The 1495-nt window shown below is 42.3% G+C and overlaps 1 protein-coding gene across 1 annotated transcript in view; it reads right to left on the bottom strand.

The window, feature by feature from the left end:
* The window catches only part of LOC117108531 (cell adhesion molecule 4-like), a gene marked incomplete at its 5' end in the record, with an annotated part of 35958 nt that extends 35232 nt beyond the window's left edge, over positions 1–726 (bottom strand). Inside the window, one exon of the mRNA XM_033250569.1 lies at positions 632–726. Within this exon, the coding sequence (XP_033106460.1) occupies positions 632–726 (95 nt within the window). The remainder of the gene's footprint in view (positions 1–631) is intronic.
* Between the last annotated feature and the right edge of the window lie 769 nt (positions 727–1495).

Raw genomic sequence — 1495 nt, 5'->3', positions numbered from 1 at the left:
GTATGCATGTTCTGCTGCCTTCCTTTTCCCTTCTTTCACGAGCCATCGAGTTCTGAATATCTAAAGCTTCATTTTGATTTACTAATTCTGGCAACACCAAATCATAAAGTTTGAATTCTGGCAACAGCATTAATTAGGCTCGATCGCCAATTCGCCATTGGAGATGACGGATGGAGCCATATTAGGCGTTAAAAGCCGTGGTTTTTAGTAATAAAATGCTAAAATCCGATGTTATTAAGCAGAATCTGAATGAAGAAACATCGTCAAATATTGTTAGGAGCACACAGTAGGTAAAAAGACAAGTTTTGAAGATAGAAGTGTTACAGTACATTACATTACAGTGCATTAGCGCCGGGAAGCCTCCTGTCCGCCTACACTAGACCTAGCCCAGGCCATGTAGGCTGGCCGAGGCCTAGGCTAGACCTACAACAGAGGAATAGAGCTAGGCCTAGCCTAGCCCATAGGCCTAGGACTCGGCCTAGGCTAGGTAGGAGACTTACTTTACTTTTCTTAGCCTAGGGCTAGGCCTAGCCTAGCCCAGCCCAGGAGGGAATCCGAGCCCTAGGTAGGTTAGCCTAAGCCTTAAAGCCTAGTTTAGGTACTATTTTATTGACATATAAACAATACATACTCAGACTGTACGACTTGTGTTGAGTTGTAACGAAAATTCCACTTTTTCAGGCCATGTGACCTACGGCACATCTGCTGTTTTCTCCTAACTTCTATCTAGGTATATTTGTATCATCAAAATTTCCCAAATGGTACTCTTCAGAATCCGATGTCGTATTCCCAGGGGCGAGTTTTTGACCTTTACGAAACTTCTGCATGATGATGAAACTGATAGAGATCCTGCTGCAGACCGGCAGCGAGACGTAAGTCAGCCACGCTTTGCAAAGCAGCCAGGCTTTGCAAAACAGTGACGTAGGCTTGGCTCTTCCATTTTTAGAATAGGGAAACTTTTTTTGAAGGTAGTATCGCGTCATTTTACGTCAAACCATAACAATCTGCGTCAATGTAGGTAAGTTTGCGTCAACATACGTAAATTCCCGTGGAATTAACGTCAACACTAAAAAAAAATCTGAGTGTTTGAGGTGTATTGGGTGTATACGATACGAACGTACTTTTAAACTAGGTAAGACTTAACAAATGCTTTAATTGGAAATGGAAACATAACACTTAACAATGGCTTATCTTTTTTTACGCAAGGCTTACCTCGAGGCCTAGGCTCCTAACTAGCTTAGCTAGGCCTAGGCCCTAACTAGCTAGGCCTAGCTAGCCTAGACTCGGGCCTAGCCTACCTAGGCCTAGGCTAGCCATAGGCTAGCCTTGGGTACTAGGCTAGACCAAGGCCTAGTAGTATAAGATATGTAAGATATATTTATTCATTCGTCCAATTTGTAACACTCTGAAAATTGCTTTCCTTTTTTGGGCTAGAAAACAGTAAAAACACAAAAATACAGAGCACAGACAAATACACAAAAAATATGTCCCAATA

This window comes from Anneissia japonica, unplaced genomic scaffold, assembly GCF_011630105.1.
Source record: "Anneissia japonica isolate Jap-2015-1 unplaced genomic scaffold, ASM1163010v1 scaffold8753_len40748_cov112, whole genome shotgun sequence".
Taxonomy (NCBI): domain Eukaryota; kingdom Metazoa; phylum Echinodermata; class Crinoidea; order Comatulida; family Comatulidae; genus Anneissia; species Anneissia japonica.
This window is presented reverse-complemented; position numbering and strand designations above follow the sequence as displayed.